The sequence below is a fragment of the Hyaena hyaena genome, unplaced genomic scaffold (genome assembly GCF_003009895.1).
Source record: "Hyaena hyaena isolate Hyena2069 unplaced genomic scaffold, ASM300989v1 scaffold_892, whole genome shotgun sequence".
Taxonomy (NCBI): Eukaryota; Metazoa; Chordata; class Mammalia; order Carnivora; family Hyaenidae; genus Hyaena; species Hyaena hyaena.
This window is the reverse complement of record NW_024081509.1, coordinates 124,719-140,070: the sequence shown is the minus strand read 5'-3', so window position 1 is coordinate 140,070 and position 15,352 is coordinate 124,719. Positions and strand designations below refer to the sequence as shown.

The following is a 15,352-nucleotide window of genomic DNA, read 5'->3' as shown; positions in this document are numbered from 1 at the left end:
CGTAAACTTCAGAAATCACACCACTAGGTCACTAGCTACTTGAACTCTTCCTTATGGTAAGTAATTCAAATTGAACCTTAAATACATCTGATTGATTTTATGTTCAAGTGAATCCTAAAATTGTTCTTGTAAATCTAAGTAAAAAAGATCTCTCAAGCCTTTGAGTATACTATTAACCTTTTTGTGTCTGATTAGTAATATCCATTTATATTTAACAATTCTTATGTTAATTGTACTTACACATCTTGGAAAAATTTTAAACAGCCTCTAGAAATTCTTTTTAATCCTGAGTTGCACCATCTGTAACAAAACTAATTGTTTAAACACAGGTTAACATGAACTCCAACATCTTTTTCAATTAAAGGATATTTCCAAAATTAGTGAAATATAAATGATTAAGGTTTTATTATGTTGGCAAAAAGAAAGTAAAAGGACTATTTCTAAAGAATGAACTTTTGAAATTCCTTTTTCTACTTCAGCATAATGCACAGGACATCTTGGTTTGGTGATTTATTTGAGACTTAAGCGGTCCCATAATAACTGTTTTCCCTTTCTGTTTGCTTAATTTTAGGAAGGTTTTAAAAATAAATGTTTCTTCATTTCTTTAGACTAACTAGGAATGAGAAGTGTAAATAATCAGTTATTTGAAAATACAGTATTGTGAAATACATATTTTAAATATATTATGAAAATATATTATTTTCATCCTGTATTTCAGGATTTCAGTACAGCCTTCCATCTCATTATTTCCTGAATTCCAATTTTCAATCTAATCACCTCTGAACTATTTATTTTCTGTGCATAGCATGCCTCCTGTTAAAGTTGACAAATTCATCCTTCCTTTAAAATAATACATAATATTTTATATAGACAAAATAATGTATGTAACATATCAGTAAGTTATTAGGTTTAATTTTCATAAAGCCCTTGTGTTCACCAACCAATTAGCACCTCTTTAACCCTATCCTTTTGCTTCCTAACATAGGGACTAATTTCTGTATTTATAATTCCTGTGTGTGTATGTGTTTGTGTAAATACATCTGTCTGTCTGTCTATCTATCTATCTATCTATCTATCTATCTATCTATCTATCTATCTATATCACCTATCTAAAACCACATAAATGGATCCTAAACAATGTATTGTTTAGCGGTTATTTTGAGCTTTATAGAATTTACATCATGTATGTGTTCTTCCATGAATTCATTTTTTCATTCAACATTATGTTTCTAACACTTGCACATATTTCTTTGTTTAGCTGTAGTTCATACATTTTCACTGCTGTATAAAATTTCATTTGTCTGACTATCCCATTGCATGTTGATTTTGTATCCTTCAATTTTGCTGAATTTGTCTTGTTAGTTCTAACAGTTGTATGTGTGCACATGTATGTGTATATAATCTTTAGAATATTTTACATATAAGATCATGTCATCGGTAAACAGAGATAATTTTATGTGTTTCTTTCTCATTTGAATGCATTTACTTGTTTTTCTTGACTAATTGATCTGGCTAGAACTTCCAAAACTAAAAATTTATTTATTTAAATTCAAGTTAGTTAACACAAAGGGTAGTATCTGTTTCAGGAGTAGAACCCAGTGATTCATCACTTACATATAACACCTAGCTCTCATCCCAAGTACCCTCCTTAATTCCTATCATCCTTTTAGCCCATCCCCCCACCACTTCCCTTCCAGGAACCCTCAGTTATTTCTCTGTATTTAAGAGTTTCTTATGGTTTGCCTTTCTCTTTTATATTTCCTTCCCTTCCCCTATGTTGATCTTTTGTATTTCTTAAATTCCACATGTGAGTGAAATAATGTATTTGTCTTTTCCTGACTCACTTATGTTACTTAGCATAATATACTCTACTTCCACCCATGTTGTTTCAAGTGGCAAGATTTTATTCTTTTTGAGCACCAAATAGTATTCCATTGTATAAATATACACCACCTCTTCTTTTTTATTTTATTAAAAAATTTTTTAATGATTTTATTTATTAACATTAAAAATGAAGAGAGAGAGAGACAGAGTGAGCAGGGGAGGGTCAGAGAGAGAGGGAGATACAGAATCCAAAACAGTGTCGAAGCTCTGAGCTGGCTGTCAGCACAGAGACTGATGTGGGGCTTGAACCCACGAACCATGAGATCATGACCTGAGCCGAAGTCGGATGCCTAACCGACTGAACCACCCAGGCGCCCCATATACCACCTCTTCTTTATCTATTCATCAGTAGATAGACATTTGGGCTCTTTCCATAGTTTGGCTATTGTTAATAGCACTGCATACATTGGGGTACATGTGCCCTTTCAAATGAGCATTTTTGTATCCTTCGGACAAATAACTAGTAGTGCAATGGCTGGGTTTGAGGAACCTCCATACTGTTTTCCAGAGTGGCTACATCAGTTTACATTCCCACCAACAGTGCTGGAGAGTTCCCCTTTCTCTGCATTTTAGCCAACATCTGTTGTTTCCTGAGTTGCTAATTTTAGCCATTCTGACAGGTGTGAGTGGTATCTCATTGTGGTTTTGATTTGTGTCCCTGATGATGAGCAATGTTGAGCATCTTTTCATGTGTCTGTTTGCCATCTGGGTGTCTTCTTTGGAAAAGTGTCTGTTCATGTCTTCTGCATACTTCTCACTGGATTATTTGTTTTTCTGGTATTGACTTTGGTAAGTTATTTGTAGGTTTTTGATACTAGCCCTTTTTATAATATGTCAGTTGCAAATTCCGTCCATTGCCTTTTAGTTTTGTTGATTGTTTGCTTCACTGTGTATAAGCTTTTTATCTTGATGAGGTCCTAATAGTTCATTCTTGCTTTTATATACCTTGCCTTCAGAAGGCAACTTCAGAAATTGCTGTGGCTAAGGCCAAATAGGTTGCTGCCTGCTTTCTCCTCTAGGATTTTGATGGTTTCCTGTCTCACATTTAGGTCTTTTATCCATTTTCTTTTTTTTTTTTAAAGTAGTTTTATTTTATTTTATTTTTTTAATAGTTTTTTTGTTTTTGTTTTATTTATTTCTAGGAGAGAGAGAGAGACAGCGTGAACAGGGGAGGGTCAGAGAGAGAGGGAGTCACAGACTGAAACAGGCTCCAGGCTCCGAGCTGGCAGTCAGCACAGAGCCCGACGCGGGGCTCGAACCCACGAACCGCGAGATCATGACCTAAGCGAAAGTCGGACGCTTAACCGACTAAGCCACCCAGGCGCCCCTTTTTATCCATTTTCAATGTATTTTTTATGAATGGTCTAAGAAAGTGGTCTAGGTTCAGTCTTCTGCATACTGATGTTACGTTTTCCCAGTACCATTTGCTGAAGACATTGTTTTCTTTTTTTCCATTGGATATACTTTATTGCTTTGTCGAAGATTAGCTGGCCATATTTTATATGTTCATTTCTGGGTTCTTTAGTCTATTCCATTGATCTACATGTCTGTTTTTGTGTGAGTACCATACTGTCTTCATGATTACAGTTATGCAGTACTGCTTAAATGTCCAGAATTGTGATGCCTTCAGCTTTGGTATTCTTTTTCAACACTACTATGGCTATTTGGGGTCTTTTTGGTTTCATACAAAATTTAGGACTGTTTGTTCTAGCTCTGTGAAGCATGCTGGTATTATTTTGATAGGGATTGCATTGAACATGTAGATTGCTTTGGTATGATTGACATTTTAACAGCATTTGTTCTTCTAATCAATGAGCCTGGGATGTTTTTCCATTTCTTTGCATCTTCTTTCTTTCTTTCATAAACTTTCTATAGTTTTCAGTATATAGATCTTTTACCTCTTCTGTTAGTTTATTCCTAGGTATCTTATGGTGTTTGGTGCAATTATAAATGGGATCAATTCCTTTATATCTCTGCTGTTTCATTATTCGTGTATGGCAATGCAACTGATTACTGTACATTGATTTTATATCCTGCAACTTTCCTGAATTCACATATCAGTTCTAGAAATCTTTTGGTGGAATCTTTCACGTTTTCCATGTGGACTATCTGTTATCTGCAAAGAGTGAAAATTTGCCTTCTTCCTTGCTTATTTGTATGCCTTTTATTTGTTTTTGTTGTCTGCTGAGGCTAGGACTTCCAATACTATGTTGAACAATGGTGGTGAGAGTGAACATCTTGTCGTGTTCCTGACCTTAAGGGGAAAGTTCTCAGGGTCCCTGGGTGGTTAACTTGGTTAAGTGACTGACTCTTGATTTTGGCTTAGGTCATGATGTCAAGGTTGGTGAGTTTGAGCCCTATGTTGGGCTCTGTGCTGACAGTGTGGAGCCTGCTTGGGAATCCCTCCTTCTCCCTCTCCTCCTTCCCCACTTGTGTTCTTTCTCTCAAAAATAAATAAATAAATAAATAAATAAACAAACAAACAAACATTTTTTTACAAAAGGGGAAACCTTGGCACCTGGGTGGTTCAGTCAGTTGAGTGTCCAACTTTAGCCCAAGTCGTGATCTCGCAGTTCATGAGTTCGAGCCCTGCATTGGGCTCTGTCCTGACAGCTCAGAGCCTCAAACCTGCTTTGGATTCTGTGTCTCCCTCTCTCTCTCTGCTCCTTCCCTGCTCACATTCTGTCTCCCTCTCTATCAAAATAAATAAATATAATTTTTTAAATAGGGGATACCTCTCAGTTTTTCTCCATTCAAAATGATATTAGCTGTGGGCCTTTAATATATGGCTTTTATGATGTTGAAGTATGTTTTTTCTATCCCTACTTTCTTGAGTGTTTTAATCAAGAAAGGATATTTTATTTTGTCAAATGTTTTTTCTGCATCTATTGAGAGGATCATATAGTTCTTATTCTTTCTTCTATTAAGGTAGTGTATTACGTTGATTGATTTGTGAATATTAAGCCACTCCTAAACCCGGGTATGAATCCCACTTGGTTGTGGTGAATAATTCTTTTAATGTACTGTTGGATTTGGTTTGCTAATATCTTGAGAATTTTTGCATCCATGTTCATCAGGCATATTGACCTATAATTCTTCTTTTTTTAAATATAATTTTATTGTCAAATTGGTTTCCATACAACACCCAGTGCTCATCCCAACAAGTGCTCTCCTCAGCTCCCATCATTCACTTTCCCCTCTCCCTTACCCCCCCATCAACCCTCAGTTTTTTCTCAGTATTTAAGAGTATCTTATGGCTTGCCTCCCTCACTCTCTGTAACATTTTCCCTCCTTCCCCTCCCCCATGGTCTTCTGTTAAGTTTCTCCAGATCCACATATGAGTGAAAACATGTGGTATCTGTCTGTCTTTGACTTATTTCACTTAGCATAATACCCTTCAGGTCCATCCACATCGCTACAAATGGCCAGATTTCATTCTTTCTCATTGCCAAGTAGTATTTCATTGTATATATAAACACATCTTTGCCCATTCATCAGTTGATGGACAGTTAGGCTCTTTCCATAATTTGGCTATTGTAGAGAGGGCTGCTATAAACATTGGGGTATATGTGCCCCTATGCATCAGCACTCCTGTATCCCTTGGGTAAATTCCTAGCAGTGCTACTGCTGGGTCTTAGGGGAGTTCTATTTTTAATTTTTTTGTGGAACCTCCACACTGTTTTCCAGAGCAGCTCCACCAGTTTGCATTCCCACCAACAGTGCAAGAGGGTTTCCATTTCTTCACATCCTCGCCAGCACCTGTTGTTTCCTGATAGGTTCATTTTAGCCACTCTGATGGTGTGAGGTGGTATCTCAGTGTGGTTTTGATTTGTATTTCCCTGATGATGAATGATGCTGAGTGTTGTTTAATGTGTCTCTTTGCCATCTGTATGTCTTTTTTGGAGAAGTGTCTATTCATGTCTTCTGCCATTTCTTCACTGGATTGTTTTCTCGGTTGTGGAGTTTGGTGAGTTCTTTATAGATTTTGAACACTAGCCTTTATCTGATATGTCATTCACAACTATCTTTTTCCATTCTGTCTGTTGCCTTTCAGTTTTGTTGATTGTTTCCTTTGCGGTGCAGAAGCTTTTTATATTGATGAGGTCACAATAGTTCATTTTTGCTTTTAATTCCTTTGTCTTTGGAGATGTGTTAAGTAAGAAATTGCTGTGGCTGAGCTCAAAGAGGTTGTTTCCTGCTTTCTCCTCTAGGGTTTTGATATTTTCCTGTCTCACATGTGGGTCTTAGGTCCGGCTTTCCTTTAGGGAGGGAAGCCAGCTTGTCCTGTTCCATAACTCTCCTATATTTTTTCTTTGGTGCACATCTGGGATTCAAAACTCAAAGTCTTAAAGTACTCAGCACCACATGTATCCACTCCCCTCCTCCAGCATAGAGCATCTCCACCATGCTGATGAAAGGCATTTGCCTGGAACCTGCAGGGTCTTTTGTCCTTGGGGAAGCAATAAATGCTCTTCTAAAAGTATTCCAGGAAGGGGATTGTTCTCTCTCTTGGAGATCTCTATGTGTAGGAGCACACGCCACAGCTACATTCTGGAGAAAGTTGTGCACTTCCAAAACCTCAGTATTTGAGCTCCAAAAGCTGTTTGCAAAAAAGAACTGAGATATTCAGTGTTTCTCTTCCCCAGTCTGTGGTCCAGAGAGGTTTTCCTCTTATGCTAACTCAGTGTTGCACTATCTAAAACCCTCTCTTTCTCTCCCTTTTGTCTCTCCACAGAAAGGGTTCCTTCCCCTCCATGGCACTGCCATTTTTCTTTCCCCAATTCACATCCTTGCACCTCTCACTTGCTAAGCTGTCTCTCTCCAACTGTGGAGATCCTTCTGCCACTCTGCAGATAGATTTCTGGGGTGCGCTAAGTAATCTGATTTCAACACAGCTGTGTTTGAGGGATGAGGAAAGAACAGAGTTCCCCTACTTTTCCATCTTAACTTCTCCCATCTCCGATGCTATATTGATTAGCAAAACAGGTATCCTCAAATTGTTCTTCATCTTAAAGGAAAAGCTTTCAGTCTTTCACTATTGATTATGATGTTAACTGTGAGCTTTTCATATGGTCTTTAATATGTTGTAGTTTCCTTTTATTCTTAGTTGCTGAATATTTTTATCATGAAAGTATGTTGAACTTTGTCATAGACTTTCTGCATCAATAGATGATTGTGTGTTTTCCTTCATTGTTAATGTGGTGTGCTTCATTAATCGATTTCCATGTTTTGAACCATCTTTGAATTCCAGGGATAAGTTCCACTTAATCATAGTGTAAAACTTTTTAGTATGCTTCTGACCTGGGGTACCTGGGTAACTCAGTCAGTTAAGTGTCCACCTCTTGGTTTCTGCTTGGTCATGATCTCATGGTTCATGAGATTGAGCCCTGCATTTGGCTCTGCACTGTCAGTGCAGATTCTCTCTCTCCCTCTCTCTCTGCCCCTTCCCTGCATGCACTTGCTCTTTGTCTCTCAAAATAAATAAACAAAAAAGTCTCTAAAACATATGCTGCTGAACTGACTTGCTAGAGTTTTGTTGATTTTTTTTTTCTTTTGGCATCAATACTTGTCAAGGATATTGGTCTATAGTTTTATGCTCTTGTAGTATCTTTGGTGTTAAAGTAGTGCTGCTTAATTGAATGAACATTCCCTCCTCTTCAGTTTTTTAAAAGAGTTTGAGGAGGATTAGTGTTAATTCTTTAAACATATGGTAGAGTGCATCAGCAAAGCAATATGGTTCAGACCTTGTTTGTTGTTGTTGGGAGGTTTTTGATTACTGATTCAATTTCCTTAACAGTTGTAAGTCTATCCAGTTTTTCTTTTTCTTTATTGTTAGTATTGGTAGGTTGTATATAGCTAGGAATTTGCCCATTTTATCTGCGTTATCCAATTTGTTATCCATTCATAGTATACTATCGCAATCCTTTTTATTTCTGTAAAATTGGTAGTAATGTTCCTGCTTTCAATTATTATTGTAGTAATTTGAGTTTCTCTCCTTTTTTCTTCGTCAATCTAGCTAAAGATATGTCAATTTTATTGATCTTTATAAGGAACCAAATTTTGATTTCATTGCTTTTCTCTATTGTTTTTCTCATCTCTATTTTATTAGTCACCTCTCTAATCTTTATTTTCTTACTTCTGTTAGCTTTTGGGTTTAGTTTTCTTCTCTTCCTAGTTTGTTAATATGTAAATATAGGTTATTGATTTGAGATCTTCCTTTTGTTTAAATGCAAACATTTACAGCTATAAATTTATCTTTTAGTACTGCTTTTGGTTCATCCCATGAATTTCACATATTGTGTTTTCGTTGTCATTTGTCTCAGGGCATTTGTCTCCAATTATATTAGTTTTCTAGGGCTACCATAACAAAATAGTACACATGGGTTGCTTTAAACAACAGAAATTTATTTCCTTATAGCTCTGGAGGCTATCAGTCTGAGATCAAGGTGTTGGCAAGGTTGGTTACCTCTCATGCCTCTCTCCTTGGCTTGCAGATGGCTGCCCTCCTACTACCTCTTCACACTGTTATCCTTTTGTGCACATGCACCTTTGGTGTCTCTCTGTGTGCAAAATGTCTTCTTATAAGGACACCAGTCAAATTGGATTAGTATCCACCCAAATGGCCTCATTTAATTAAGTCACCTACTTAAAGATATCTCCAAAAACAGTCATACTATGAGGTATTGGGGGTTAGGGCTTCAACATATGAGGTTTTTCTTGTTTGTTTATTTTTTGTTTTTGTTGTTTTTATTCTTGTTTTCTTGGTGAGGGGGAGGCACAATTCAGCTCACAGCAGAAATTTTCTAATTCTCTTGTGAATTCTTCTTTGAGCCGTTGGTTGGTTGTTTTGTTTAATTTCCACATATTTGTGAATTTTTAATTTTACCTTTTGTTATTAGTTTCTAGTGAGTTCCACAGTGATTGTAAAAGATACTTTGTATGATTTCAGTCTTTTAAAATTTATTATAACTTATTTTATGGCATAACATATGATCTATCTCAGAGAACATTCTATGTGCACTTGAGAGAAATGTGTAATTCTTCTGTTGTTGGGTAGAATGTTCTATGTATGTATTTTAGGTCCAATTTTTGTATAGTGTTGTATAAGACCTCTAGTTCTATATGTATCTGTTATTTTATTTCTGACCATTATTGAGAGTGGGACACTGAAATCTCTATCCATTATTGTAGAGATATCTATTCCTTCAATTATGTCAGTGTTTTCCTCATATCTTTTGGAGCTCGGTGTTTGGTGCATATTACTTGTAATTGTTATTGATAGAATATAGTTTAATCATGTTTTTTTGTTTTGTCTTTAACCCTTTGCCAACCTATGCCTTTTGATTAATGAGTTTAATATATTGATATCTAAGGTTATCACTCATACAAGAAGAATTATTTTTGACATTTTGTTTTATGTTTTCTATATGCCTTATAGCTTTTTTATCTCTTATTTCCTTCATTAATGCCTTCCTCTATTACTGCCTTACTTTGTGTTTAGTTGATATTTTTATAGTGACATGTTTTGATTCCCTTCCCATTTGTTGGTTGTATATTTTAATTATATTTTTTGTGCTTACCATGACAACTATATATGACATTCTAAAGTTGTAACTACCTAATTTTAATTGCTACAAAGTTAACTATATACAAAAACTCTACTTCTATATAGTTCTGCCCGTTTTTGTTATTGTATCACAAATTACATTTTAATACATAGTGTACTTAGTAACATAGATTTATCATTATTTTTATGCATTTTTAAATTCTTCAGAAAATAATTAGTGGGGGAATTAGGCTGAAGAAGTGGGAAACTGCTCTCATGTTTTCTGCTTCCTCATTCACAACTGATTACAAACCTTGCTTCTGAGCAGCCTGGGCTATAGGCTCTCCTTTCTGTAGTTAATTAAACTTAAAAGGTTGACCCCGGTTAGGAAGAACAAAGGCTCTCTGAAGCTCTGACTATATTTGGGTGAGGAATTATAGTATCCTCCCAACTCCTCTGAAAAATGGCACATGAGTGGCAGCTTCCTTGCTCACTTTTCTTCCTTGGATCTGCTTTTTGTCAATGGACACACTTGGCTGTTTTCTGTGTGATCATTTTTGGGGTAAACCCAGCTTTTTTGAGACAGCTCATTTGATTTTATCCTTCTGGGAAGGTAGCTTAGACTAGTGAATCCAGGATGAAAACAAGACAGAAACAAGAGTCAGAGAAAGAGATGGAGAGATAGATGAAGGCAGTAGCAGCATTTTGTACTCATTGTTACTGGCTCTGGGTTCCATGCCAAGTAGAGCTAGCTTCTTTCGCTGAATTGATGATGTCTACATTATATAGGGCTTGTGAAAGACTGAGAGAAAACCCTTTCCTCTACCACTGATAACCAAACCATTACCTCTCCAGTGTGTCTTCTGCACATTGTCTCTTGTCTGGCCTTTAGAAATCTGACTCTTCTAAGAAGTGTTAATATATCAAGTATTCAATATTTTTAACATTCTTCAATACTTTTTTCTTAATAAAATAACATAAGCAGTGTAGGAATGCCAAATGTTTGGATCTAAAAAGAACTAGGATGTCTGGAGCTATGGAAACTATTATAGATGTGGAAGGGCTAGGAGGTATTGCCAACACACTGTATCCACCTTGTAGGTTGGCACAAATAGTAGACCTTATTAACAATAATGGCAGCAAGGTTTCTTGACAATGGTGGACCTGAGTCAATTCTGACTGTTTAAAATTTACTGCTTAAAGATCTAAAATTTGGCTAATACCCAGCGCTTTGGGGACAGGGATTTTTTCCCTTCCATAACTGAAAGTCACAGTAAGGGGGCAGACTCTCTGTAGACCATAAGCACCAAGACACTTCTTGATCCAGTGGCTCCTCTTTTAGGAACTTTTGGAGGCACACACTAAAACATCTGCTAAGAGTCCCATAATGTTTGTTACTTATATTAGTAAAAAAGTGGAAATTCCCTAAATTTCCAACATTTCCATCCCATTAGGCCTAATGTGATCCATGTAATAGAATATGATGCCAACATTTAAATTACATTGTAAAAGAATGTTTAATAACAAATGCTACTGACATAGCTAAGTTAAACAATTAGAGGAGAGAACAAAGCAATTTATATATTTGAATGTACATCTGGACACATGCATATTTGAAACTGACTTTAAAAATATTCACTTATATGTAGAAAAAAAGATTGAAAAGAAGCGCTTTTTTTGTTTTTAATTTTTTAAAAGTTTTTCTTTAAATTCCAGTATAGTTGGGGTGTCTGGGTGGCTCAGTTGGTTAAGTGTCTGACTCTTAATTTTGGCTGAGGTCATGATCTCATGGTTTTGAGTTTGAGCCCCACATCAGGCTCTGTGCTGATGGTGTAAAGTCTGCTTGAGATTCTGTCTCCCTCTCTTTGTGTACCTCCCCTGCTTGCTCTCTATCTCTCTCAAATAAATAAAAACAAACTTAAAAGAATAAATTCCAGTATAGTTAACATACAGTGTAATATTAGTTTCAGGTGCATGATATAGTGACTCAACACTTCCATACATCAGCTGGTACTCATCACAAAAAGTGCACTCCTTAATCCTCATCACCTAGTTCACCCATCCCCTCCCCCACCTCTTATAATCATCGGTTTGTTCTTTATAGTTAAGAGTCTTTAAATGTTCACAGTTGGTATCTCTGAATAACAGAATTGTATACACTCATTCTATCTGTTATCCTCTTCTGTAGTTTCTAAGATATTCAAATAAGTATTGGCCCTTAAATTTACAGGCATATATGAATTTTGCAAATGTATATCCGCAGTTGTTGACACTGGAATTTTGTGAATTGAAAAAGTACTCGGGTTTAGATGTGAAGTCGTAGAAATGTCAGTGAGATTTCTTTTTTCAGAAGGAGAAAAGGTTAGGAATAATATAGATTTCCTGAATATTTTCTACCTTACTTAAGTAGGAAAGACAAATCACACTGGAGTTTGTTTCTTGGGAAATCCTGAATCTTTTTTATGTGAGTTCAATATCCTTCAGGATGGCAGGTCAGGGATCCTGTGAAGTAACAGGGTCTGAAGGCCTCTCTGTGCTTACCCTCTTTGCAGAAAGAAATTTACTTGGAACAATGGAAAGTAATATGTGGACAGTGTGAAATTAAGTTTTAAATTTGGAGTAGACTGAAGTCTTTTTTGGGAATTTACTAGCAAAACATTTTATTTTTGGCTCTTTAGAATCATAACTCAATATTAAAAAGCTTAGAAACTACTCTGTATGCTTAACTACAGTTATAAGATACTGCGAGTACACAAAGTGCACTAGAATGTTAAATAATGAAATCAGCCAGATGTGCTTTCCTCAGAGAAAATAAAATATACTTTTGATATTTCCTCACTTCTGATTTTCCTCCGAGATGGCCACAAGGTAAATTCTCAGCATTGCACTGTAAGCTGTGCTGAGAGCCTGTGGGTAGTACTTTTCCAGGAAGCAATAGCACCTCCACGCTCTTGAGGACTCTGTGCTCTTCAGAGGGTCAGTGCTGATTCTGAACTCATTATTGATTTAATGCTTTAGAAAACTGTTTCACAGAGTCAAAAAGCCGTCTCATGTAAATAAGCTACGATTACCAGGATTTAACTAATTCATTATTAAGTATTTAAGCACTTACACTGAACTAGATACCCCTTAAGGTACCAGATAAAACAAGATTAAATAACATGGCAGTCATTCATAAGAGGCTGAGTGTAATAGAAATAATTGAGTCAATAGCCAAACCCTGTGTTTTACCTTTATATGTCCAATTTAGTGTGACTTACTTTAGTGAGCTTTTTTCTTTTAATCCACATTATACAGCTAAGAAAATGGAAGCTCAGAGTGAGAAAATAGTGTGAATGAGTTCACTGTAACAGTCACCTCTTCCAGAAGTGCTATGTAACAAACAATCCTAGGGAGTAACAGAAAACACTGGATATTAGTTGACTCACTGAGACATTTATGTAAATGCACCTGGAACCCTTCTTCATTTATGGTTATGAGACATGAAAAATTTAAAAGCCCAACTAATTGTATAAGTCAGTTTGAACAGCTAAAGTACACTAATTATTAAATCCCTCAAGAGGGATTAATATTTTATTTTGTTGCTCTCCTCTCTGCTAGTTGGGGCATCTATTCTATACCTTGTTCTCTGCCATGCTTTGCTCCTCGTCTGTTACAGCCCTTCCAGACAGTGTCCCCAGTCATCTGTGTTTCCCATTAAAAGTGCCCAGGGCTGCCCAGAGGTGGCATTCAGAGGACACTAGGTGGCCCAAGACAGACTTCTTTTCTGACTTCAGCGTGGAGTGGTGCATATTGTTAGACACAGCTCGGGGCCTTGGTTTCATATTTTCAAGAGACCGAGTCTTAGTGTCTGTGTCACAGGTGGATGCTTGAATGAGAGAGAGAAAGGGGGTAGAACTATTTTTCTTGGTTTGGCTCTGCATTTATGATCTGAAGTACTGTTATTTCCCCGGGTGAGTGTTTCATGGCATCCACCACAGTTCTGTGTGGCTTGGCTTACTTTAGGAAAGACAATGTACTAGTGTATAAAATACCATATTTCCAGCAGTTAGGAATGAAAATGATTTCTGCAGCTTATGGGCTCTGTTGTGCCTATGCAATTCTTTCCATCTCAAAAGCTCCTGATTTGGATAAGTTTATGGTGGCTCTTCCTCTAGTACAGGCCATCACAGTGGAAGGGAGTCTCACACAGTGTGAACCTTTGCTTTGCTTTACTTGTGGCTTGCATACCTCTGAGAGACCCCTCCCTGCCATTTTATCATTTCATTTTGACCCCGTGGGCCTTTACTTCTCCTTCTTGGAATTTGATTGAAAACCATTAAGATATTTTTAATGTGTGATGTTTAAACACTGTGATTTTAGTAAGTAGAATTTTCTAAGTATAGAAGAGGCCATCAGATTCTGAATGGTTTTCTCCATGATAAGCTCTGTATGGAATGGCAAAGGTGGCTGGAATCTACTGTTAATGCTAAAGTAAGCCTAAAAGTATCAGTCCCACAGCATCTGGTTTCCTATGTGAGTTTCTGCTTTGCATTTTCAAACTGGTTTATGCTGGGAAGAAGAGTTGTTTCTAACTGTCTCTCCTAAAACTCCTGCTTTTTGCAATTCAGGTATAACTTATGTAAGATTTATTACTGAATCACAGGCATGTTCTTGGATGTAGCTTCTAATTACCAGTGAACACTTCCATTATCTTTGTGTTGGTGATACTTTTCCTTCACTGTGTCTTTCAGGTCTCATTCTTCTTTACCTCAGTTCTCCAACTCCAGGTCAAAAGACTCCTGCTTTACAGAAAACACACCTTTGCTGAGAAATTTCTCACAAGAGAAAGGGTGAGTTCCCCACCTCCACCTCTGCTCTTCTTTTAAAATTAAGAAATCCCTGAGGATTGCCCTTGTCACTTATGCTGGAGAGTTTCCTCCTAAGATATTAATTTTTGCCTGACATATTGTTTGGTCTCTGCCAGGTCTTTGTCAATTCAATGTAGTATATATTCATGATTCTAGTAGTTGTATTCTGTGGCTTATGAATTTCCTAAAAACCTTGAGTATAACCCTCTAATTCTTAAATAATACATGTGCACATTCATGATGTACACAGTTCTGATGGGCTGTCTTACCATGCCAGGGCTCTCAATATATATATATAGTAACAGCTGGGGAAGAGGTACTACTGGCATTTAAAGGTAAAGACCAGGGATGCTGCGAAACATCCTACAATGCACAGGACACTTCACCACAACAAAGAATGGCCAATAGCAATGAGGTTGAAAATGTATGACTTAAGAGAAAACTTTACTTCTTGCAAGTTTGAAGGTTTTATTGGGGACAAACCAGGTTGGTTCTGGAATCTTTGAGCAGAGCTGATCTGGAGGATAACTTACTCTGTCCCCTAGAATGAAGTGCCCTGGTCTTGGTATTCACACTCATCTCTTCTTTTTGTAGACAAACTTCTGGAAGCCCAGACCATATTCTTTGTATCCCTTGACCCCATGCACATTACAGACTTGGTGGCATTGTCATGGGCCCTTCCTTTCCTGCTCTCTAACCCCATGCGTCTGCATCAGTAGGCAGCCTGCTGCGTTACTTGCACTCACCTCCCTCCCAACCTCCGAGGAGCTGCCCACCCTCTCTCCAGCCCTGTCTGCAACCTGTCTGCATGGGGGGGGGGGAGGCTTCATACTTTACAGAGAGAATCAGAATTCCTTGGGGGTACTTGTATACCATGTGGATTCCTGGCCTCACTTGCCAAAGACTCACCCCTCTCAATGCAGAGACAATCTGGCTCCCTCTAGAAGATTCTTGATGACAAGTTGTGTCTCGCTAAAAAGTTCCCAGTGAGCCCTTTGATTAGAGGAACCTCCTCCACTTCTGGCTCTCCAGGGCAGTCCCACTCAACTTCAAAGGGGCTCAAATGTCAACT

General features: G+C 37.2%; 1 protein-coding gene across 1 annotated transcript in view; it reads left to right on the top strand.

Annotated features, from left to right (window-relative positions):
- OCA2 (OCA2 melanosomal transmembrane protein) overlaps positions 1-15,352 on the top strand; it is a gene marked incomplete at its 3' end in the record, with an annotated part of 210,733 nt that overhangs the window by 81,090 nt on the left and 114,291 nt on the right. The window contains exon 3 of the mRNA XM_039220235.1: positions 14,164-14,262. Coding sequence (XP_039076166.1) covers positions 14,164-14,262 — 99 coding nt within the window. The remainder of the gene's footprint in view (positions 1-14,163; positions 14,263-15,352) is intronic.